This window comes from Molossus molossus, unplaced genomic scaffold (genome assembly GCF_014108415.1).
Source record: "Molossus molossus isolate mMolMol1 unplaced genomic scaffold, mMolMol1.p scaffold_m16_p_4, whole genome shotgun sequence".
Lineage (NCBI taxonomy): Eukaryota > Metazoa > Chordata > Mammalia > Chiroptera > Molossidae > Molossus > Molossus molossus.
Genome location: NW_023425377.1, coordinates 102063610 through 102087843, shown reverse-complemented (window position 1 = coordinate 102087843; position 24234 = coordinate 102063610). Strand labels below are relative to the sequence as shown.

General features: G+C 38.0%; 1 protein-coding gene across 12 annotated transcripts in view; it reads right to left on the bottom strand.

The window, feature by feature from the left end:
- The window catches only part of KLHL2 (kelch like family member 2), a 99525-nt gene that overhangs the window by 18255 nt on the left and 57036 nt on the right, over nt 1-24234 (bottom strand). For all 12 annotated transcript variants that reach the window (XM_036281585.1, XM_036281578.1, XM_036281575.1 and 9 more), the window contains 4 exons: nt 13363-13472; nt 8962-9078; nt 7428-7577; nt 2040-2157 (listed from right to left, as the gene is read on the bottom strand). In XM_036281585.1, coding sequence (XP_036137478.1) covers nt 2040-2157; nt 7428-7577; nt 8962-9078; nt 13363-13472 — 495 coding nt within the window. The remainder of the gene's footprint in view (nt 1-2039; nt 2158-7427; nt 7578-8961; nt 9079-13362; nt 13473-24234) is intronic.

Sequence of the window (24234 nt, the reverse complement as noted above, 5' to 3'; positions counted from 1 at the left end):
CCCCATTTTACTTCAAAATAAGGTCTAGATAGTTTTTATATGAATATAAAAAATACAACTATAAAGATACTAGAAAAATTCATATTCTTAATAAATTTTAATATTATAGGGAAGAAACCTGGCAGATAACCTTGTTACTTGGTTAAAGTGGTAACAAAAATAATTATAACTTCAATCTAATCATAAGAAAACATCAAACCCCAAATTGAGAGACATTCTTCAAAATAACTGACCAAGTACTCTTCAAAAGAATCAAGGGCATGAAAGATTAAGGAAATGTCACAGGTCAGAAGAGACTAAAAAAATATGACAAAAACTTTCAATGTGAAATCCTGAAACAATATGAACATTAATGGAAAAATTGATAAAATATGAATAAAGTCTATAGTTTAGTTAATAGTAATGTAACAATATTGATTTCTTGGTTTTGCTAGTTGTTTCAGTTACATAAAATAGGGAAAGAGTATATCAGAACTCACTGTACTGTCTTTAAAACTCTTCTGTAAGCCCTGGCCGGTTTGGCTCAGCGGTTAGAGCATCAGCCTGCAGTCCCGAGAGACCCGGGTTCGGTTCCCGCTAAGGGCATGTACCTCGGTTGCAGTTTGTCCCCGGCCCTGGTTGGGTTGTGTGGGTGGCAACAACTCGATGTGTCCTGTTCACATCGATGTTTCTCTCTCTCTCTCTCTCCCTCCCACTCTATCGGAACAAAATATCAAAAAAAAATGTCCTCGGGTGAGGATAAAAAACAAAACAAAAAAAAGCTCTTCTGTAAGATTATTTCAACATAAAATGTTTTCCAAAAATGTGTATGTGTACACACACACACACGAATAATTTTGGAATAAGGCTTTTCTACACAAGAAACAAATCCTTAAGTCCAAAGACAAAACTCTGGCGTATAGGACTTCATAAAATGGAAAAAAATTTTACATGGCAAAAAATAACAAGTCAAAAGAAAAAAGGTTAATACAAATAAATTTTCACAGCACATATGATAAACAAAAAGGCTACTTTCTGTAACATATAAATATATCTGTCAAATCAATAAAACAATATAATTTTTACAATGGCAAAAAAATCACGAGCTGACACTTCAGAAAGATGTTTAACTTTCCTCATATTAAAAGAAGTACAAAGTAAAATGAGATCACATTTTTCACCTACCAGATTGGCGAAACTAAAACTATTTAATTACAAGGTATTGTTGGAAATGTAAGGAGACTGGTATCTTCATATTTTAATGTTAGTGCATCCACTTAGGATACCTTTTAAGTTAGTAATTTCAGTTCTAGAGTTTTATCCTGCTATAATATATCAGTGTAGGTACACAATGATAAATGTATAAGAAAATCACTGTAGCATTGTTTATAACATAATACTAAAAATAATTTTAATGTTCAATTAAAAACCAGTGAAAATTATACTGTATCCAGACCGTCCCCCCACAAATTAGACAGCTCTTAAAGAAAGAGGTAACCCTATACTAACACGCAACAATCTCCAAGACGTGTTGTAAAGTGCTACCATGAGAGAAATGTCCCATTACACTTAGAATGCATCTTGCTATGGGAGCTATGAACAATGGATCCCAGTTTCAGCTCCAGGAAGACTCCTCAGAGTTTGCAACTGCTGCCTTTTCTGATTGCAGTTTTGCTAAGTAAGGTCTATTTTTATAAAACAGTTTATAAATGTTTATAAAACAGGTGCCTGGAAGAGGGCAACTGTGGATAATAGCTAAGTTGAGAATCTCCTAGAACTAGAAGTCCCAACCCAAAGAATTCTTTCTCAACATGCCAGCAAAGGTAATTGAGAAAATATCCAGCAAACTGCTAGCTACTGCACCTTCCACTAGAGAACAGGAAAGATCTGTAAAGATGCAGACAGCAGCTATCCCCAGCAATGAGTGGTACGAGGCTCCAGAATCACTGTTTAACCACACAGCCAGTTTATCAAAGCTTTTCTAATAAAGAATCTTCTAATTAATAACATAAGACCTGAGAGAGAAGCTCTCAAAGACCCAGCAGCAGGGAACTGCTTACCTGCCCTGCATCTCCTGGAAGGCAGTTCTGCTACTTGGTGCCACCGTTCTTCTTTAAAGTCGTAGCATTCGACACTTCGTATAGCCTTTGGTGCTTGGCCCCCAACCACCACCATCAACTGGAAGGGCAGAAACATAGACACTTGAACAAACAGCCATTGCACATTCAGAGATTTAAACATCTCACAGACACTGATGTGGAGAGTGTTAAGATGAAGATGGGAGGGCGAGCCGGGGAGTAATGACCACCTGATCAACATTTAATAAACATCAACAAAGGGGGCACAGGTTAGAACTACAATTCTATTCTGTAGCACATTTAGTCAAAAATAAGGATTTCAGAAACTAAAATAAGTTTCTGATCCTTCAAGCAAAAGCAGTATTTAAGCCAAAAAACAGCAGGCAGTCAGCCACTGGCAAGGCTGCAGTATGTCACAGGGCTTGCTATAAACCAGATCCTGGCTTTGTAACAATCAGGGATTCAGGGATTAGATCTCCACAATCTAGGAGAGCACACAGAAGTGAAAGTTATGTTAGTGGGTAGGTGAGGTGACAAAGACAATAAGGTATTAAAAGAAAGATGAAAGAAAGGGGGAAATTATAGAAAAAGGAAGAGAAGTTGAATTGGAGTTCACAAGAGAGCACAGATTCCTGGATGTCAGGTAAAGAGACCTCCCTTGATGTCCCACAAATAAAGCAATAGAACAGATAATGGAGATGCTAGAAATCATGATGAATGAATGAATGAATGCACAATAATCTAGTGCTAAGAACAAATGAGGTCTATACATTTCTTCAATTCAACTCAGTCCAACAACTGTTTACTCAGTGCCTACTGTCTGTATTTGTCCAGAACTGTGCTAGGTATCACACACAAGAAATATAAGACATGGTCTCTACCCACCAAGAGCTTTTAGGAGACAAGGTGCATAAAGTAATTCAAGAACAATATACAATTATATATGACCAAAAAAGCTACATGATTACTATAGGTATCAATTGCTGCTGCTGATCAGAAAATGGAACATTGCCATAATTCAGTGAAAGCTTCTGGGAGGGGGAGTGGAACCTTATGCAATAGATGGAATGTAGTGGTTAACATGTTTGTCTTTTATTGAGTACAAACAGGCACTCTTTGGCAACACTGAAAACACAGCCTTCAAATCAGAAGAACATAAAAGTTAATGGTGTCATGTATGAAACACCGTAAAGAATGGCAAATGACCTTGGGGGAAAGATGAGGTGATGATAGAAAAAAACAAATGTTCAAAAGAAAAAAAAAAATCAAAACAAATAGAAGATGGAATGACTTACACATACAAAAAGGGGAGGTTTGCGACCTTGACGGAGCAATGACCTACCTGAACTTAGAACTACAAAAAGATGTGTATATAGAAAACATCATTCCCGAATCAGAATAAATCCCAAGTTTCCAAAAAGAAGCCTATTGTAGTAATTTTTTAACTGGAGAGTAAAAGGAATTTTAAAGGCCTTAAAAGAAGACTGAACATAGACCAATTATATATATTTTTTCAGATCTGCCACTCTTCTGTTGTTTAATGAAAAATAAAAGACTTAACAAAGAAAATCTGCAATACCTTCCCATCCTATCACCAAAGGAAAAAAAATCACAGAAGTAAAATGCACAGTAAGATGAACCCTATATGTAGGGATTTATATAAGATCTATCTGTGTTTAAACTTCTAAACTCTGCCTGGCGATTAGACAGAGGCTTGCTTAACATCTCTGATAAAGATCATCTAAAAAAAAAAATCTTGAAGGGAATACTTTTCAAAATAATCCCTGAAAAACCATATTGGTTGATTAGATTTCTTTATTCTCAAGCTTTGAATCTCATAATTTCCATGAACTACTTCGCAACACCACAATGAGGACTGAAGGGGAAATGTGCTATCGAGCAGAGAACAGTAGTAGTACCTGTCCTTTCCTCACCCAAGAGAAGAAAAACGAGGTGAGAGTTTGGGACTCCAGGAATCAGGGATAACAGGGACAAGGAAGAATGTTTAATGGGAAGATAAGAGAGCAGGGATATTTGCATGAGATCAAGAAACTGCCAAAGCCACTGTGTCATTACCATCAAAAGAGGTACTCATGACTCTGACACCCCAGTTATTTGTAAGACACACTAGGTCTCATTTGAAAAACACTGAACTACTTACACTAATGTAAAGGAGTAGAAACCTGGAAAGACCTTTGGTATGGAAAAGTTAAATATGACATATTTAAGGAAGGCAAGGGATAGGGAGCTAAACAAATTCAAGTGACTATCCTGAAAAGTAGGTCAACTGAACTTTGTTCTTTTATTTTCTTCACCTAGTAAATATTAGTTTAAAAAACTGCCCCCTAAAAAATAAAAAAATCAAGTTCCATAATTTTCCAATTGCAAATCTCAGTAAATATCCTGAGTAAAACACAAAAAATATATTCACAGAAATAATATGATAGCAATTGTAAAAATACAGATTCCAAAGAGAAAAATAAGCTAATAATAAAGTATAGTAGCAACACAGAAAATTTTTCATTATAATGTCCAAATCCAAGAGCATCTTACACAATCCCAATACTGTTTATTGAAGATGCAAAACTAATGTTTGAGATATAAAATCATGCATGCAAATGAGTATGAGCCCACAGAATAAGAGCCTAATATAAAAAGTACTAAGTCACTGTCGTGGCACAAATATCATCAAAACGCTGCAATACTTTCCTCAGCACTTATATCACATTTTCTCTGATCTGACTTATCATTATTATGAAAAAATGCACCATTACTGTGAAATATGTAAGCATAAGAAATCAATCTTTGCTTCATTCTTACCTACATACTTAGAATTAATCATTTTTTAAATATGTTTTTATGTTTTTAGAGAGAGAGGAAGGGAGAGAGAGAAATATCTATGTGAAAGAGATACATTGATTGGCTGCCTCCTGCATGCCCACTACTAGGAATCAAGCCCACAACCGGGCATGTGGCCTAACCAGGAATCAAACCGGCACCTCTTAGTCCATGGTACAGATATATGCTCAATCCACTGAGCCACACCGGCCGGGCCTTAGAATTAATCCTAAATATAATCACTCTAAAATAACAAATAGTGCCGTTGAAAGAGCATCTAATAACACAAGCACCTTTTCAAAAGTGTGTGTAGATACATCAATTCTGAGATGGACCATGCAAATGCACAAAGCAATAGTGTAGCTCACTGCTCTCTGCCACTTCTGCTGCTCCTCCTTCCTAGCCACCCTGATAGGTAGAATAAAAGAGAATTTTCATGGATCAGCATAACGACCATAGAATAAAAGCTAAAGAATTGAGAAATCCAAAGGTATAATACAATTGAAAGGGCCACTCCAAAGCTACAACCAGAGAAGCCCAGAAACAATGTCAACTTAACATATGGTCAGAACTCTACAAAGGAGAAAATAAAATATGTGATAGTATTTTGCCAAGAACTTCAGAAGGTTTCAAAAGTGACATGTTTATTCCAGAAATTCAAAAAGAAGTTGTTTTTACCCCAAAAGTCTCTGCAGCATAGCTAACAATGGAGTAGCTAAAGATTCCAGAAGAGGGAATAGATAAGAAGAGATCTTTTATAAAGATGAACTGTTTAAAAAGTATTAAAGATAAAGCAAACTGTTTAGAGGAAGTGGAAAAGACTAGAATAAAAGAAGTGATCATTTAAATGAGCTAATATTATGAACACTTCTTTATAAATCTATTTTTGAAGAGCAAAAACTGACACCAAATAATATGGACAAATATGAAGTAATGAAGACTTATAAAGATGGCTAGTTATAAAAGCAGGTAAAAGGGTATTTGGAGAATGTAAACATGTATTAGATCAGCAGACCCAGATGGCATGCATACTAAGGTGTTAAGGGAACTAGCTAATGTACTTACTGAGTCACTTACAATTATTTTTGAAAAATCTTGGAGAACTGAGGAGAGATCAGAAAATTTAAAAAAGGCAAATACCAATTTTCGAAACAGGGTAGGAAGTGAATGCCTTGTAAATACCTTTACAGTGATAATAATTGTTGGTAAAAATTTAGAATATTTTGAGAAAAGCATTCAAACTTCTAGGATCCAACAAAATGATGAGTAACACACAGAGGGATGTTAAAAAAAAAAAATTATGCCAAATTAGAATCTACTTCATCCTGAATCTCATCAGACATTATATGCCAAATCACTTATTTTTGGCTTAGAAAATAAACAATCATATGGACTGAAATTTTCTATAAATGGACTGTGAGTGAGCGGATATTTCTAATGTGGTGTCACCTGGGAGAATGTTGAGGTCCATTCTAAATTAAAATATTTATTAATGATCTAGAAAAAGGAGTAAGCAGCCCACTGGCAAAATATGCTATGAGTTCTAAAGTGAGAACTGTTGTTAACACTGGGCAAAACAGATAAAAACAACACCATACCGATATAAATTTGAAGCAATTAAAAATGTAGATTCCAAAAATAAAACCTGAAGAAAACACTGAATAAAAACATTAATGTAAAAGAATTTAAAAGACATAATTTAATGGAAAGAACAGATTAATAACTAAAGATGAGGTAAGAAAGCAATGGATAACAGATTCTTATTTCTTAATCCATCGTTGCCCCAAACACACACAAGAGCTAAAAATAAATACATAAATAAAAGCATTACATCATGGATCATTCTGATTAGACCATACACAAAATGGTGCTTAGAGTGTTGGTCTTCTAGTACCATAAAGAGGCAAAAAGAGAAGGAACTGCAAACAGAGAGACAGAAATGAGGGGTTATTCCATAAGGAAATTTAAAACAGTAAAACACAAATGGCTTCAACTAAAAACATAAAGGTAGAATATGAAAATTTTCACACAGGAAAATTTGAACACTGGAGATCTGAAAAGCCATACGGGAAATCTACACTGAAAAGGTGACATATGATGTGTGGATGAACCATCAAATAGTATACAACAGGAAACAGGACAGAAATGAACCAAACAAGGGATTTTATCTAATATGTAATTCTGTGATTTGACTTGGTGTTCAGTTATTATCCAGCTGAAAGAGAAATCTTGCTACCTAACCTGACTATCCTCTCCACTATAACCAGAGCTGACACAACTCCAAAGGGATAAAAACCAGCTGCCTTCTATTCAAGAAGAGTGACCTCATGCAGCTTATAAAACAATCCCCACCCTCCACAGACAAAATTAATAGAGAAGTTGAATTATACACACAGAAACGAATTCCTCGGTACATTCTCTGTTACAGGAAAACGAAAACAATAAAGCATGGAAATTCAGATGAGTAAAAATATTAACAGCCTCACTAAGAGCCTTTCAGATGAGGTAATAAGTATGAACAATAGATCCTACTTTGGGAAGGTTCATGGGTGTCCTCAGCCGGGTCCTCACGCTCTTCATTAATATTCGCTGCTCTGTGGGCAGCAAATGATACTTCATGGCTTCAATGAGGTAATCTTTGCAGGCACTGCTGTTCTTGACCAGTGCTTCCTCTTCTACCCTCTGTGAGAAGAAACCACACAACCCATGAGGGCTCAGCTATTTCAGGATATAACTGACAAGGAAACAACAGTAAAGAGGAGGAGAAAAGCTGTAACTATCCTCTCTAATTCAGCCTAAAAGTTAGTTAGAATGTCACTGAGAGAAAAATAAATGAAGCCCCAAAATGCTCCAATATCTGGTCTGTGGAGAAAAACATATATAATAAAGAACTGTAATGAAAATGATACACTTCAATATCAGTTATAGAATAATCTTTAGAAAATATTATATCCACCTATTTCTTATCTTTAATCATCAAGCCAAATAGTACAAAAAAACGAGAAAAAAAATTTAGATGAGTCCTTCAGGTGGGGTAGGTAATTCTAATAAATTAAAGACAACCTTTTGCTAACTCAAGACAGCAAATAAAATATCCAGAAAAAGGATTCAATGCTTTATAACAATAAGCCTACACCTCAAATAAGTTGTTTGCTTTCCCTGACCTCAAATGCAGAACAGATTTTTCCTGTTCATTTTCTTAACAACAGAGTACCAATGATTACCCAGATCACAAAAAATGAGGCTTTAAGAAATCCTAAAATGGCCCTGGCCAGTTTTCTCAGTGGTTAGAGCATCGGCCTGCAGAAAGAAGAGTCCCGGGTTCGGTTCCCGCTAAGGGCATGTACTTTGTTGCAGTTTGTCCCCAGCCCCGGTTGGGGTTGCGTGGGTGGCAGCCAGTTGATGTACTTCTCCCCCCCCCCCTTCCTGCTCTTTCTGAAGATAAATGCAAAAAATGTCCTCAGATGAGGATAAAAAAAAAAAAAAAAAGGAAATGCTTCCTTAGGTGGTTTCAATTAAAAAAAATGTGGAAATGTTCCTAGTAGGATGCTAATAATAAAAAAGTAAATTTAAAATGTGTTTAGAGACTACTAAAGATCCATTTATACATATTTATTTCAAATAACCTGGTTTTCCTCAGCTTAGAGATAAAAATAGAAATCAAAGACATGCCACTGTGAAATTACGAAGTAGAATTAAACAGTATTTGTATAGAATGTACAGATTCCATTTCTGCATGGCAATCAGAAGAAGCTATCAAAGGAAAACAAAGAGTACGCAGAGCAGTGGGGCAAAGCCACAGGTGCATTTATTTACGTATGTACTTAAATGCCCACTTGACAAATACCAACTTGACAAGCTCTAGTACTTGCTTATTCAATCAGAAATAGGGCAATCAAATTTCCGGAGAGCAGCTGCCAAGGACTGCAGGTGACTCTACTGCCTTTGTCCTATGCCCCATGGATCTGTATCCTGTCCCTTTTACCGTTTTCTAACAGGGATCTACATGCGGTCAGCCCAGTGACACAGTGCTACGTGTATTCACGTGGTTTGCATATGCTTTTACCTGAACTAAATATTCCCGAGGGAGCAAAGGTAACCGTACATGTTCCATCAGCCGAGCCATAAATTCTTGCCTTATATCCTTGTCATGGTTCACCCAAGCTATTACTGCTTCAAATACCTTGTGGAAAATTGGGAAAAAGGAAAATAAGTAATGAGTTATGTACCAAGGCAACTGAACAAAATATGATGAGACTATATTTCATAACACAACTTTTGCTAATATACCCAAGTTTAAACCATGGCTCAATTTTTTTTCAAAATTCTGATTTGTGATATACTTAAAAAGCCATTCACTCAACTTCTTTCCTTTTTTCATTTGGTATTTAGTAAATACTTTATTTTTTCTAGATTTACTGAAATATAATTGACAGATAACATTGTGTAAGTTTAAAGTATACAATCTTAAGGTATTGATTTGATATATTTATATACTGCAAAATGATTACCACCATAGCTTTAGCTAACACCTCCATTATGTGACATAATTACCATTTCTTTTTTGTGGTGAGAACATTTAGGACCTACTCTCTTAGCAACTTTTAAACATAAAATACAATATTAACTATAGTCACCATGCTGTACATTAGATCCCCAGAATTTACTATCTTTTACACCCGAAAGTTTGTACACTTTGACCATCTCCCCGTTTCCCCTACCACCCAAACCCTTGTAAACTTCACTGTACTGTTTCTATGAGTTCAACTTATTTAGATGCAAGTGAGATCACACAGTATTTGTCTTTGTCTCACTTATTTCACTTAACATAATGCTCTAAAGGTCCATCCATGTTGTCACAAAAGGTAGTATCCTTTTTTTTCATGGTTAAACAATATTCCATTGTATACATACACCATGTCTTCTTTATCCATTCATCTGTTGATGGACACTAAGTTGTTTCCATTATCTTGGCTATTGTGGCTGATGCTGTAATGAATATGGCAGTGGCAAATACCTCTCTGAGATTCTGTTTTCATTTCCTTTGGCTCTATATCCAGAAATGGGATTGCTAGGTCATATGGTAGTTCTACTTTTAATTTAATAAGTACTTTTATATATTTAGTGAGTACTTTTCATTTGGTATTTACTAAGCATTTCACCAAGTTTGTTATCAAATCTTGAACCTGAGTGGTAGCTATGGTAATTTGATGATATGGAACTGCTGATAATCTTTCCAAACTGAATTTGGTTCTATTTGCTTAAATTTAAATCTCAAGTCCCTTTGAAATTAAGCATCCAAAATAATAAATAAAAGTGATATTCTGGAATGAAAGTCATGTATCCTTATAAACAACTTATTTTTGGCTTTTTCTTTAGGTTTACAAACAAATGTTGGACCATACACTTTTAAATTGAGGGTCTGTAGAATAGAAAATAACTCTTTTGTCACAATAGAATATATTAAAATGTAATATTGTGAATTAAAAAAATTAATAAGGGCATACAACTTACAAAATATATCTATGAAAAACTAGCAAACTAATAAGAAGACAGAATCTGACTACATAATTTCGTTCTAGACTCATGAATACATAACACAATAATCTATAAAGTTTGTAGAAAATGTTTGATGAGCCCTGGCCGGTTTGGCTCAGCGGTTAGAGCGTCGGCCTGCAGTCCGGAGAAACCGGGGTTCAGTTCCCACTAAGGGCATGTACCTCAGTTGCAGTTTGTCCCCGGCCCCCGGTTGGGTCATGTGGATGGCAACCACTCAATGTGTCCCTTTCATGTCGATGTTTCTCTCTCTCTCTCTCCCCCTCCCACTCTATCGGAACAAAATATCAAAAAATGTCCTCGGGTGACGATAAAAAACAAAATAAGATACAAGAAAATGTTTGATGATATGTAAACAGATTATTGAAAGCAAAAAATAGGTTATTTTGATGCAGGAATAGAGCAAGAAACTAAAAATAATCTACATTATAATTAACATGCCTCTTTAATTCATTCAGTCAACAAGTATTTACCAAGTGCTGCTAATGTGCCAGGTGCTAGAGATGAAGAGGAGCCTGTCAATTCTATCTACTATTTCTACCATTCTCCATCAGATCCTGTTGCTCATGGGTATGACTTCAACATCCTCCTACCTTACCCATTTGGTCCATTCTGCACACCACCACTGTGATAGCTAGTCTCCAAGATGGTCCCCTGACACATGACATCTCCTGGTATCCATACCTTGAGGTAACCTCCCACTGGGACTCTAAGCTGGCCTGGTGTAACCAATGGAATATGGTGGAAGTGGCATTGTGTGCCTTCTGACACTGAGTCATAAGAATCCTTTGGGCTTTCACTCTGGTCTCTTGAAATGCTCCTTTGAGGGAAGCCAGATGTCACATAAGGAGTCTGATTACTTGAGTTCACCAATCTATGAGAAACCCAAGCTAGCCACAGAGAGAAAGAAAAGAGGAGGGAGGAAGAGAAGAGAGGGAGAGGGAAAGAGAGATGCCAACCAAGCCCGAGCCCAGGAGCCAGACGAGTGAGTGCAGGAGCCCCCTTGGATATTCCAGACACAAGATGCAGTGTGCAGGAGGACTAAAGCCCCAGACACATAGCTCCAGTAGAACCATGCCAGACATCTCCAGTCATTCAAGTTACCCCAGCTGAAGCTCCTGACATCGTAGAGCAGGGACAAGCTGTCCCTATATGCCCTGCATGAATTCTTCCCACAGAATTATAAGCATAATAAAATGGTTATTGTTTTATGTCCCTGTATTTTAGCTTAGCTTGTTATGCAGCAATAGAAAACCAGAAGAGCCTTAATTTCTATAATGCAGGTATGATGATGGTATTCTCCTACTGCTTAAAACCTTTTAGAGGTTCTTCATCACTAGGATAAAGTCAATTTTATTTAATATGGTTGAGAAGACATTTTATTATGTAATTTTCCCATCTTATGTCCTACCACTCTGCCAAACATATTCTAAACTCTAATCATAATGAACCAACTGCATGCAATTATTCTTTCACACCTCTTTACACTCACATGTTCTGTTCTCTCTACCTGGAATGCCCTTCCCATTCTCACCCATCCCCATTTCCATGGCAAACTCATACTAATTTCTAAAAACTTGGATCATATATCTGGGCCAAGCTGAACTCCCATTCCCATCCCCATCACAGGAATGATTAAATGCTCCTACAGTACCCTCTACCGCATTACCCCACTGGTTTTCCCTCTAATCTATGAGTTGAGAATTCTTTTTTGTCAATCTTCTTCCCCTTTTGAAAAATATATATTTTTAATTGATTTTTAAGAGAGAGAGGAAGGGAGAGAGAGAGAAACATTGATTAGCTGACTCCTACAGCCTCCCCCCCCACACACACTGGGGATTGAGCCCACAACCCGGGCATGTGCCCTGATTAGGAATTGAACCAGGACTTCTCAGTCCATGGGACGATGCTCAATCCACTGAGCCATACCGGTCAGCTTTTTTGATCTTCTTGTAACTAAGACTCTGTGGCAGTGTCTGGTATGTGGTGGGTACTCAACATATGTCCATTAAATGAGATTAGAAACGCCTTCCTCTCCTCTGTATTTCCAGTGCTAAGATTATACACCTCACAACCAATTTTCAGATATTTTTTCATATGGTAAATGTTACAGTAAATGTGTCTTTCTACCTTCAGGTGAAATGAGTATCCTTGAGGAATAAACTAAAGTTTACACAACTTTAGATGCAAAATACAAAAACAAAAGGCTCCAGTTTTACTTCCTCCAAACAGTGTGTTGACAAACGTTTGCATCCTGATTCCCATGGGCTACAACACCTACCCAAAGGAAAAAAATCCCACTAAGAAAAGCTGCTCCCTCCACCCATATGAAAGGTACAGGTGGCTAACAAAGGCAACTCAAAATGTGGAGAGACAGAGCTCCAAGCAGATGAAGCAGCTGCACAGTACTCTGGAAGGGAGCGCAGAGCCCTGGGATGGCTGGGGTGTAAGTAACAGGGGACCAGTCTAAAGGAAGAGGATGACCAAGGATGTTCATTGTGGAAGCAGCTAAGCTTTGCCAGCCAGGGTAACTTCTGCCAATTTACATGATGGTGAAATTACTGTAGTTTGAGAAATACTGCATTTATATTGCAATTCTTCTCAGCATCTAGCTGTGGGGAGAAACCCAGTTCCCAAAAGGCACTTGTTTCCGTCAGTTTAGTGTGCAAAGTTCTTGCTGTAGAGATTAAGTACAAAACCCTAATGCCTAACAGTTTACAAAGCCTCCTAGGGAGTGAAGAAACACAGTAATTTAAACAGACAACCAACAAGTCAACTAGCTGAGTTTCTTCACTTCCAGATCAAAGATCACTGGCTGGCACTATACGTACAGGATCACAAAGTTACAAAACAAAGTGAAATAATGAAAAGTACTACATCACACACACTGGGAAAAGAAATATAGATTTACCTTTTCTTCTGAGGCTATGGTCAGTTTGTCGCTGGAGATTAAGCTGCACACTTGTTCTATGCCGAGATTGAGAAATTCTTCACTAAGTACAACATCTGCAAAATGTTGCTCTGTTTGAAGGTTAAAAAGAAAGGTTTGAAGGTTAAAAAGAGTTTTGTACTTAACCTCTACAGCAAGAACTTTACACATTAAACTGTCTGAAACAAGTGCCTTTTGGAAAATGGGTTTCTTCCCACAGCTAGATGCCTAGAAGAATTGCAATCTAAATGCAGTATTTCTCAAACCAAAGTAATTTCACCATCATGTAAATTGGAAGAAGTTACCCTGGCTGGAAAATCTATTAACACCAACATTCCATTATCATAGCTTCAAACTGCTTAAAAAGGAACACGTTTTTCTTAATCTAACCCAATAATGAAAAACAGAAGTGTATTTCCTCAAGACAAATGATCTCAACATGGGTGCCAAGACCCCTCCATGGGAAACTTAATAGTCTCTTCAACTAATAATGTTGGGAAAACTGGATATCCACATGCAAAAGAGTGGAGGAGGGCTTTTAAGATGACTTTATTTTTTTTATCCTCACCTGAGGACATTTTTGCATTTATCTTCAGACAGAGCGGGAAGAAGAGAGGGGGGAAGAGAGAGAGAAACATCGATGTGAGAGAGACACATTGACTGGTTGCCACCCACACGACCCCAACTAGGGCGGGGACAAACTGCAACTGAGGTACGTGCCACTAGTGGGAACTGAACCCGGGACTCTCTGGTCCGCAGGCCGGCGCTCTAAATGCTGAGCCAAACAGGCCAGGGCTCTTAAGATGATTTTAAGGTGACCTATGAGCTCCAAATCTCTCCCCAGATTTAGGAAGTTGTCAGCCAGTATTTCTTTAAATAAGCTTTGTGCCCACTTCTATTTCTGGAACTCAAATGATTCACAAAGTGGTCCTTTTGATAGTATCCCACAGGTCTTGCAGGCTTTCTTGCCATTTTCCAATGTTTTTTTTTGTCCTCCTCTGACTGGGTAGTTTCAAAGTTCCTGTCTTCAATCTGACCAATTCTGCTTGATCCAGTTGAAGCTGATTCTAAGTGCAGTCTTTATTTGATTCATTGGATTCTTCAGGTCCAGAATTTGTTTGGTTCTTTCTTATGATTATTTTTCTTATGATTTCTATCTCTTTGTTAAACTTCTCCGGTTGTCATGTATTGTTTTCCTAATTTTAATTTTGTTGAATTGTCTTTCTGTGTTTTCTTGGAGCTCATTCGGTAAAATATCTATTTTGAATTCTTTATTGGGTAAGTCATAGATCTCCATGTTTTTGTGTTCAGTTACTGGAAGATTATGGTGGTCCTTTGGTGGTATTATATGTCCTTTGTTTACATGTTCCTTGGAGTTTTACAAGGCTGTCTTTGCATTTAAAGTAGTGGTCACCTCCTCTAGTCTTCAATAACTGCCTCTGGGAGGATACCTTCCAACAGCCCTGCTAGAGATTCTGAGGTTTTCTCTCAGATTCAGTTCATCAAGCTCTCTCAAAACATGTAACATGAAAATAAACTTGGTTTCATAGAGATGGTATGATCTGGGCAGAACAAAATGTGATAATCACTTGACATCTTTCGGGACAAATTTACAATACTGATTTCTGTTGAATACATTATCAAGTAAAACCCTAACATGTTTGAATTGATTTGGCCAATAGGAGCCTAGTAATACTTGTCACGAAGCCGAGATGAGAAATTCTTCCCTTTCACTGAATGAGTTCTTATTCAGCTTACCACACCTCAGTCAACTGTAGTCAAAATCAGCAGCTATTGCATCCTGGCAATAATACACATCTAAAATGCAATGCTAAAGAGCAAGTCATCTCAGCGTTTCCTCTACAAACTCAGTCTGTTTCCTCTACTTACGCCCAGGGTTAGTTCCCATATCCAATCACCTCCCATCTTCATTAACCTAGTTCTCTGTTACCAATTGCATCTATTGTTTCCACCATTTTCACTCCCATGTTGACAGACCATTCTGTTTCTAGCACAAAACTTTCACTGTGACAGTAGTAATTTGCCTTTAATAGTTTCCCACCGCCACTGAGTAAAGCCAACCTAGTCATACCCCTAGTCATACCAGCATTCAATAATCAGTTCCATCTCTCTGAACAAATCCCATAACTGCAAAAAAAACATAATCCCCAGTAGTATAGACTATGCCATAAATATGCAATATGCATCAAACACATGTAATACATATATAATACACATATGCATTCTTCCTTATATAGAATGTGAGGCTTCCCTTTACTCCCTAGAGCTGTTAAACTTTCCTGTTTGCTTACCTCCTGAAAGTAAGATAAGCTTATCAAGAAATGAAAGAAAATTCCTGGGATTTGTCACACCAAGTCTATAGGACAGGTCCCTCATCCCAAATAAAGCCCAATGAATTTAACAACAAAAGTCAAAAGTTTTGCTTGTTCTGTTTTGTATATACCCTGTGATAAGATACAAATACTCTATTTGATTTCTAAGCAATAAGCACCTTTTTTTTTATTAATACTAAATGCCATATGGGGTCCCTGTAATTCCTCTGTACTCCATCTAGATTCTCATCTGAGAAGGGAGGGTAAGTGTGTGGATAACAACAGTATTTTAGACCCACAAACAGCTCACCTCTGAGACACAACGTGTTTTGGGGAAAATAAAGATATCTCTGGTCTTTATTTTCCTAATTAATAAAATGAAAGCATTAGGCTAGAATTGATGTTAAAATTCCCTATAAATGCTAACGCTCTATAATTCTTTGATTCTGAATACTATTTGTTTCCAGAAAAAAATGCATCTGTGTATTTCCAGCAGTTCCATTAACACAAATAGTTTTGGTAAAACCTGGAAACAGCTCACTCATCTCAGCTGGAAAAACTGTCCACAAAGAAGAGCAGAGAGAGCACACGTACTTTGCTAGGACATAACTGAGGGCCACTGTGAATGCAAGAATATAAAAATGATTAATTCTTTTAAGAAGTGTCATTCAAGTCCACAGGAATTCAATCAAGAAGTTCAATATATCAAATGCTTTCACAGTTCTCCAAAGAAAGAATCTTCTGTATCAATCAATTAACATTGCAATAGACCCTTGAATAATCAGCACCTATTCTTTGGTAGACATAACACATAGTCATGACAAGTATTACCATTATTATGTTTTTTGTGTGTGCTTTTGTTGTGCATTTCCCTGATGACAAATGATGTTGAGGACCCTTTCACGTACTTACTGACAAATTGTGTATCTTCTTTGCAGAAGTATCTATTCAAATATTTTACCCATGTTTTAAAAGAATTATTTGCCTTTATATTGTTGAATTCTAAGAGTTTTTAAAAAATATATATTTTGGTTAGAGGGTCATTATCAGATCTACAATTTGTAATATTTTTCTCCATTCTATGGGTTGTCTTCTTGTTTTCTTAATGATGTCCTTTGACACTCAAAGGTTTTTATATTTTTATTTCTTTTTTTGTTACAAATGTTTCTCTACCCCCCCATTGACTCCCTCCTCCTTATCCCCTCCCACCCCATCCCCAGTTTTGTTCTCTATGTCCATCGATTATACATACATGCATGTAAGTTCTGTGGTTTATACCCCCGCCCTCCCCTTCTGAGGAATGTCAGTCTGTACCTTACTTCTATATCTCTGGGTCTATTTGTTCATCAGTTTGTTTAGTTCATTATATTCCAGACATAAGTGAGATTATGTGATATTTGTCTTTCTCTGCTTGGCTTGTTTTGCTTAGGATAATACTTTCCAGATCCCTCCATGTCGTCTCAAAGGATAAGAGATCTTTCTTACCGCTGCATAGTATTCCATTGTGTATATGTACCACTGCTTTTTTATCCATTTGTCTACTGATGGACACTTGGGCTGTTTCCAGATCTTAGCTATTGTAAATAGTGCTGTTATGAACATAGGGGTACATATATTCTTTCTCATTAGTGTTTAAGGCTTCTTAGGGTATATTCCTAGAAGTGGGATCACTGGGTCAAATGGAAGTTCAATTTTTAATTTTTGAGGTAACACCATAATGTTTTCCATAGTGGCTGCACCAGTCTGCATTCCCACCAGCAGTGTACTAGAGTCCCCTTTTCTCCACACCCTCGCCAACACTTGTTGTTTGATGATTTGTTGATGGCGGCCATTCTGACAGGTGTGAAGTGATACCTCATTGTTGTTTTAATTTGCACCTCTCTGATGATTAGTGATGTTGAGCATTTTTTCATATGTCTCTTGGCCATTTCTATGTCCTGTTTGGAAATGTGTCTCATTAGGTCCTCTGCCTATTTTCTATTTATTTATTTATTTTTAATTTTTTTTTTTATCCTCACCCGAGGACATTTTTCCATTTTTTGTTCAGATAGAGCGGGAGGAAGAGAGAGGAAGAGAGAGAGAGAAACATCGATGTGAAGGGACACATCGAGTGGCTGCCACCCGCATGACCAACCAGGGCCGGGGACAAACTGCAACCGAGGTACGTGCCCTTAGCGGGAACCGAACCCGGGTCTCTCTGTACCGCAGGCCGACGCTCCAACCGCTGAGCCAAACCTGCCAGGGCTTTTTATTTTTTTTTATTTTTTTATTTTTTAAATTGGGTTCTTTGTCTTCTTTCTGTTGAGTTGTGTGAGTACACTACATATTTTGGAAATTAACCCCTTATCTGATGTATCACTGGCCATTATGCTCTTCCATATAGGTTCCCTTTCCATTTTGATGGTTTTTTCTTTTGCTGTATAAAAGCTTTTGAGTTTAATGATGTCCCATGTGTTCATTTTTTCCTTTGTTTCTGTTGCCTTAGGTGATGTATCAGTGAAAATTCTGCTCCGTATGATGTCCGAAATTTTGTTGCCTACATTTTCTTCTAGGATTTTTATGGAATCACGAGTCACATTAAAGTCTTTTATCCATTTTGAGTTTATTCTTGTGTATGGTATAAGTTGGTGGTCTAACTTCATTTTTTTTGCATGTAGCTGTTCAATTTTCCCAACACCATTTATTAAAGAGGCTGTCTTTACTCCATTGTATGCTCTTGCCTCCTTTGTCAAATATTAATTGGGCATAATGTCTTGGGTCCATTTCTAGGTTCTCTATTCTGTTCCATTGATCTATGTGCCTGTTCTTGTGCCAGTACCAGACTGTTTTGATTACAGTAGCTTTGTAGTATAACCTAATGTCTGATAATGTGATCCCTCCTACTTAGTTCTTCTTTTTCAAGATTGCTGTGGCTATTCGGGGCCTTTTGTGGTTCTATATAAACTTTTGGATTATTTGTCCTAGTTCTGTGAAGTATATCGTTGGTATTTTGATGGGGGTTGAATTGAATCTATATATAGCTCTGGATAGTATGGATATATTAACATTCTTAATTCTTCCAATCCATGAACAAGGATTCCACTTTTTTTTATATCTTCCTCTATTTCTTTTTTCAGTGATGTATAGTTTTCTGTGAAGAGGTCCTTTACTTCTTTGATTAAGTTTATTCCTAGGTATCTAAGTATTACCATTATTAAAACCACTCTCTCAGTATAAGTTTTTTCCAGAGGGAAGCTTTCAAAGTCATGAGCTTGTTTTGACAGATAGTGATTCCTAACCTACATTATAAAAAAGTGGGCAACTGATTGAAGCAAAATGATAGCAGAAGAAAATGTTATGAGAACTGCTTATATAGAGAATAAGGCAGAATCTGAATATGCTAAATTTGCGTGTGAGTTGACTATTACTGGCCTGTAAACTCCTTGTAAGCAGAGGTTAGATTGTACTGAGCCTGTTACACCCATAGCAGTTTGGGCAATGCCAGGCACATAAAGAGGGTAGCTCTGAAATGAATGACCTTTGGGTCTCAGCTAAGCAGCCAAGAGATAGCTGGGAAAACTGGGACCAGAGAGCACAGATTTATGAAGAAACACAAGAGGAGGAGAAGGTAGAAATGTGGTCAACACAAAAGATGAGACCTTGGAGTTCCAATTACCAGCAAGGTCCTCCATACCCTGGAACTGTGGTCTAAGCTGGCAAGTGAGTTTGTGGAGGAAAGATGGTGGTCACAAGGAACTATGAAAGGAGGTCTCAAAAAGGCCAACAGTACAGATTTGGAAGCTGCTGATGGCAGGGGAAACCAAGTATAGTGGGAAAAGGCAATCTAAGTGTCAAACACAGAAGTATGCCTGAAGGCCTAGAGACAAAATGGGGTGCAGAGAACGCTGCAGACTGAAAACCAGCCAGACCGTGCAGAGCCGGGATGAGGACAGTGGCAGAACAATAATCTGGAGGTGATACCCTTTCACCCACCTCCCCAGGGAGTCAGGAGGATTGGTCCTTTAAAGAAGTTTGCTCCTGTCCTGGCTGGTTTGGCTCAGCGGTTAGAGCATCGGCCTGCAGACCGAAGAATTGCAGGTTCTATTCCTGGTCAAGGGCATATACCTTGGTTATAGGATTTGATCCCCAGCTCCTGTCAGTTGGGCAGGAGGCAGGTGTCTCTCTCACATCGATGTTTCTCTCTCTCTCTTTCTCTCCCTTCCTCCCACCCACTCTATCTAAAACACAATGGAAAAATATCCTCGGGTGAGGATAAAAAAATAAAGAAGTTTGCTCCGGGCCCTGGCCTGGTAACTCAGTTGGTTAGCAGTGGTTCTCAACCTTCCTAATGCCGCGACCCTTTAATATAGTTCCTCATGTTGTGACCTCCAACCATAAAATTATTTTCATTGCTACTTCGTAACTGTAATTTTGCTATTGTTATGAATCGCCATTGGAAACGTGTTCTCCGATGGTCTTAGGTGACCCCTGTGAAAGGGTTGTTTGACCCCCAAAGGGGTCGTGACCCATAGGTTGAGAACCACTGGGTTACAGCATCATCCCTATGTGCCAAGGCTTTGGGTTTGATCCCCAGTCAGGGCACATACAAGAATCAAACAGTGAATGCAAAACTACGTGGAACAACAAATTGATGTTTCTCTCTCCACCCCCCAATCTCTCTCAAAATCAATAAATAAAATTTTAAAAAAAAGAAGTAGTAGTTTGCCCCGAACAAGCAGGTTTGGGGTGGGGGTGTGGGGGGTGGAGCAAAGTTCTGCATAAGACAAAGGGAGAGAGGCACCCATGAAAATGGCTGGGCATATAAAAGGTCTGGGCAGCGCGCAAGAAGAGGAAAGGCCGAGCGCAGAGCAGTGTGGGTGCCCGCGCAGCCCCAGGAGGTACAGACGACAACGGGTAGGAGCGTGAAGAGAGTGGAAAATAAACCGAGAGCACATGGACGACTGGAAAGGACGGCTTCTTTGCAGGTAGCTCTGTTACTGCGGAATGCTGTTTCCCACCCCCAGATTTTCACTGAGAACTCTGGCTTCAAAATGATACTATAAATTTCCCCAGAGGTAAATTAGAACTGATTCTAAGGAGCTTCTAGTGTGGGGAGTGGTGAGATGTAGGAATGACTATAAGAATCTGAAACTATTATTTCCTTTAAATTTATTTGACATTCTTACAACTCAACCACTGACAACTTTTGTTTATCAACAAGGAACGTTAAATAAAATTCATATATCAAGTTAAAATTAAAACCTAACTTTCCAAAGAGTTTTTTGCTGGGACTATTAAAATACATCTAAACTGTTAAATTCAGTTTTCATCTCTTCTACATTTTTAGCCTGGCAAAAAAACAAATGCTAAACACAAAGGTCTTCGTGGTTTGGGAAATGGTTAAAATATGGACATCATCCAAAACACAGGAGAAGTAACAGTCCACACGCCAGCTTTCTCCAAACAAGTCTGTACACTTGGTGTTAAGGTGTGAAAATTTCATTTTTAGGTGTGAAGCAAAAAATCATTTCAGACAGCTAGGAAAATAATCACTCAAGAGCACAGAACACCATGCCTCAACATCAGGATCATTTCGTCGACTTGGTCTGGTAGCCCCCCGTTATTCCTGGTTGGGAGCTGTTCACCACGTGCCCTGGAGAAGCCACGTGGGCCGTGTGACAGGCTGTGACTGCCAGCAGGATGCTACTGAAGCCACAGGAGCGTATCAGGATGGACAGCATGGGTTCCACACCCTCCCTGCTCAGACTTTCTACCCTCCCGCTTGCTCGCTCACATTTTCGCATTCTCTAAAGGCGTATTATGAAAATTGGCGTGAGTTCATAGAAGAGATTTCCACAACACCTGTCCAATTTAATTATAATGAATACCAGAGAGCTCTTTTCCAATCTGCAAGAGAAAGGAAAGAAGCAGGTCTTGTATCCAGCATCTCTGGCAAGTTTCCAAAGCATGAGGAGTGCTCCAGTGTTCTGGGTGCAATCACACCTGGGTCAGAGTAAGTTCCCTGAGGCTATACAGGCTCTCTTTTCTCTCCCTCCACTCCTCCTTCTCTTCCCTTCTTCCCAGGTATGCAGGTATGTATGAACTCTTCTCATGCTCTTTAGATCTTCCTCCCCTCCATTCTTGCTACACAGACTTGTCACAGGCCCTACTTAGCCCACTGCCTATGAGAGGGAAAAGAAAAAATAAGATATCAACTTTCTCTGTCCCCGTTCACTCTACCAGATCTTTTCACACATTCTATGATTTGACCTTGAAAGTAATTTAGGAGTTTGGGTAGATTTTCTAAACACACAAAGTGCTTGGATTGTAAAAAGAACGGAGGAAGAGTGGCAGGGAGAAACTAAAAAAAACAAATATTTGTTTATGTCAGAAAAAGAGAGCTGGAGATATTTTCCTGCAATAGACTCCTCATCTCTCCACTTTTTTATTTGCTTAAGATACAAAAAAAACATAAGGCCCAGCCGGTGTGGCTCAGTGGATTGAGCATCATCCCGTGGACTGAGAGGTCCCGATTCAATTCCCAGTCAGGGCACATGCCCGGGTTGCGGGCTTGATCCCCAGTGGGGGGTGTGAAGGGGGCAGCTGATCAATGTTTCTCTCTAACATAGATGTTTCTCTCTTTCTAAAAACAAATCAATAAAAACATAAAAAATGTAAAAAACGACAACAAAAATAAGATTCACTATGAAGAACTGTATTTTAGTATTACATGGGATTATTTATTTTAGAAAGTCTGCTAACTTGTTATCAACACATCAAAGATACAGAAATAGCTTCATTATATAAGGTTTGTCATTGCAATTTTACGTGTTTAAGATTATAAGAATGAAATATATGAACAGTAGGGCAGAATTGTTTAAAAACAATGCAAGAGAAGTCCAGTTGGTGTGGCTCAGTGGTTGAGCATTGACCCATGCACCAAGAGGTCACGGTTCGATTCCTGGTCAAGCACATGCCCAAGTTGTAGGCCAAATCCCCAGTAGGGGGCATGCAGGAGGCGGCCAATCAATGTTCTCTCTCATCGATGTTTCTATCTCTCTCTCTCTCTCCCTTCCTGAAATCAATAAAGAAAAAATATTAAAAAAAAAAAAAAAGAAAAGAAAATGATGCAAGAGGATGCAAAAATGTATCAAGCTATAAACTTCTGATTTGTGCTCCTTTCCCACGTGTATATTAGACGTCATTAAAAAGTTTACATATAAAAAAGTGGTAACAGAGGAGGAGAAAGTGAAGAGAGGTATAGAGGAAAGATTATCCATGAGTTGACCACTCAAAGTTGGATGATGAGTATTAGTCTATTTTTATGTACTGTAATTTTTTCATAATAAAAGATATTTTACAATACTGCTTGCAATCTTAAGAAACTCAAGTAACTAACTTCAAAAGACACAGACTCCGACCTTCAGGCCTTCCAGCTCCAGGAGATTTGCTGACCTTCAACCGTAAAACCAGGATGACGTACACCAGGCCATTGCTTCAAGGTCCTCATCAGAATGGACTGTGCTGGTCCGCACATGGAGAACTTTCAACCCTCTCCCCTTGATCTCTTTGTTTTGTGTTCCCCTCACCCTCCTTATAAAACCCTCTGCCTGCACTGAGATAGTTAGATGGTCTCTGGGACGAGAGTCCCCCATCTTCTTAGGCTGCCAGCTCTTGAATAATCATTTTTCCTTACACCAAAACACAAACAAACCCAGAGGCATGGTATAATAGCAGTACATCCTTTAAGACCAGACTCTGATTTATTTATTGAAAAATTTTTTCTTTATTAATTTTAGAGAGTGGAAAAGGAAGAGGGAGAGAGAGATGGAAACATTGATGAGAGAGATCATCAATAGGCTACCTTCTGCATGCTCCTCACTGGGGAGCATAACCTGGGCATGTGCCCTGACCAGGAATTGAACCAGTGACCTCTTGGTGCATGGGTCAACCTCAACCACTGAGCCACACCAGCCAGGCTAGATTCTGATTTAAAAGAGTGTATTAAAAGTTTTTAAAAATAATTTTTCTTTATAATTGTACTACATCACAATTTTTCCATGAAAAATTCTTAGCATAATTACAAAGAAGGACTCTAGAAACTAAGACATGGAGGTGTTCTAATTTTCGTGGAAAATTGTTTATATTTTGTAGTATACTATAGTAAATTTCAGATGTTAAATACAAGAAATAACAAAATCTATTTCCTGAAACCACAGTAAATGAGTTGATTCTTAGAGTAAAACTGTGAGTTCTAGTACATCATGTAAACCATATATGGGCATCTTTTGCATTAATCCTGCTTTATTCATTCTCTCCCCAGCTCCTCTCCCTATCTCTTAAGAGTTAGTAACATTTACCAAGCACTTTAGAGAAAACTAGTAGCCCAAGGAAGATATAATGTTAAATAGTGATTGCTTTATGCAGAAAAAACTATCCAAAACCATATATGCTTCCTTGGTTTTTCTAATATAAATCAGTTAAAACATGCATATTATGTCTAACAGTTAATGGATCTTATGGATTTAGAAGAAATATTTTC